A 1,228-nucleotide genomic window follows, 5' to 3' on the forward strand; every position below is an offset into this window, starting at 1 on the left:
ACTGTAATCCTAGTCCTATTTTTTTGGACTCAGTTTTCTTGAATTGTTTAATTTGAAGAAGTCAAGGAACACTTTTGATCCTTCTCACCTATCTGTGTTTCATCCATTTTAGTTATCATTAGCGACAGTTTACTTAACCTGTCTAAACCTCAGAATCACCACCTGTATCACAAGGATGTTGGGAAGATTAAAGGTGAAAGTGCATGTAAACATGATAGTATACCATGTGAGACACAGCAAATGCTCAAAAAGTATTTTTGTAACTACCTATGGCAATACTAATTGCTTCCATCCTCAGCTCAAAATAAAAACATGACCTTTTCATATTTTTGTCTGTATTGAAAATTCTTATTATATGATTATTTTTAAATAAATTGTTTTCTGCATTTTAGGTATCAGATTTGGTAATCATTTTGAATTATGACAGAGCAGTAGAAGCCTTTGCAAAAGGTGGTAACCTAACACTCGGAGGGAATTTTACTGTGGCAGTTGGGCCCTTGGGAAGGTGAGTACCAAAAGACATTTTTTGACACCTATTTGTGTTCAAAACAATATAGGACACGTTTATCATTTATATACTTGGCAACTCCATGAGTATTTGAGGTAATTTACAAATAAGAAACAAAAAAGGAATAAACAGTGTTCTAGAATTAGAAAATGAAACTAAGACACACAAAAAGAAATATAGTATTTCAGGAAGGCAGATCATGTACCTACTGGCATTGAACATACAATTTGCCTTCAAGCTTTGAGGGAGCAAAGACAAGTAAAATTTTATTAACTGATAAAATACAGCATTGATCAGGAAAGAGAAACTTCTGTTCCAACTAAATCATGAAAAAATAAATTAGATGTATTTTTCTCGAGTGATGTTTACAATGTTTAAAGTGTATTTTCCTTCTCTATTAAAGAAATAGTATTCTTTGGTTAAATGAGCAATGTAGAAATATCTTAAACCCAGACAGTTTATAGAAGTTACGCAATAAAATAATCTTAAAAAGTTTCTAGGTTATATGAAAACATAATGATAATATATCCAATATACTAAGAATCCAAATCATTAATTATTCTTAAAGTGTATTTCACTGTTTATGAAAAGGAAGAACCAGTTGGAAAATACCAGCTTTACATATATATTTTTTTTCTGTAATTTTCTGTAATATCATATCCTTCTATAATAATTTTATATAATATATCCTTGGTCGTGTCCTGCTTTTCCTATAGCATT

The 1,228-nt window shown here is 30.4% G+C and overlaps 1 protein-coding gene across 1 annotated transcript in view; it reads left to right on the forward strand.

Annotated features, from left to right (window-relative positions):
* SH3YL1 (SH3 and SYLF domain containing 1) overlaps nt 1-1,228 on the forward strand; it is a 130,775-nt gene that overhangs the window by 85,038 nt on the left and 44,509 nt on the right. The window contains exon 5 of the mRNA XM_007954638.1: nt 393-505. Coding sequence (XP_007952829.1) covers nt 393-505 — 113 coding nt within the window. The remainder of the gene's footprint in view (nt 1-392; nt 506-1,228) is intronic.

Source organism: Orycteropus afer, unplaced genomic scaffold (assembly GCF_000298275.1).
Source record: "Orycteropus afer afer isolate SDZICR_OR568_19922 unplaced genomic scaffold, OryAfe1.0 scaffold00468, whole genome shotgun sequence".
NCBI classification, from domain to species: Eukaryota; Metazoa; Chordata; class Mammalia; order Tubulidentata; family Orycteropodidae; genus Orycteropus; species Orycteropus afer.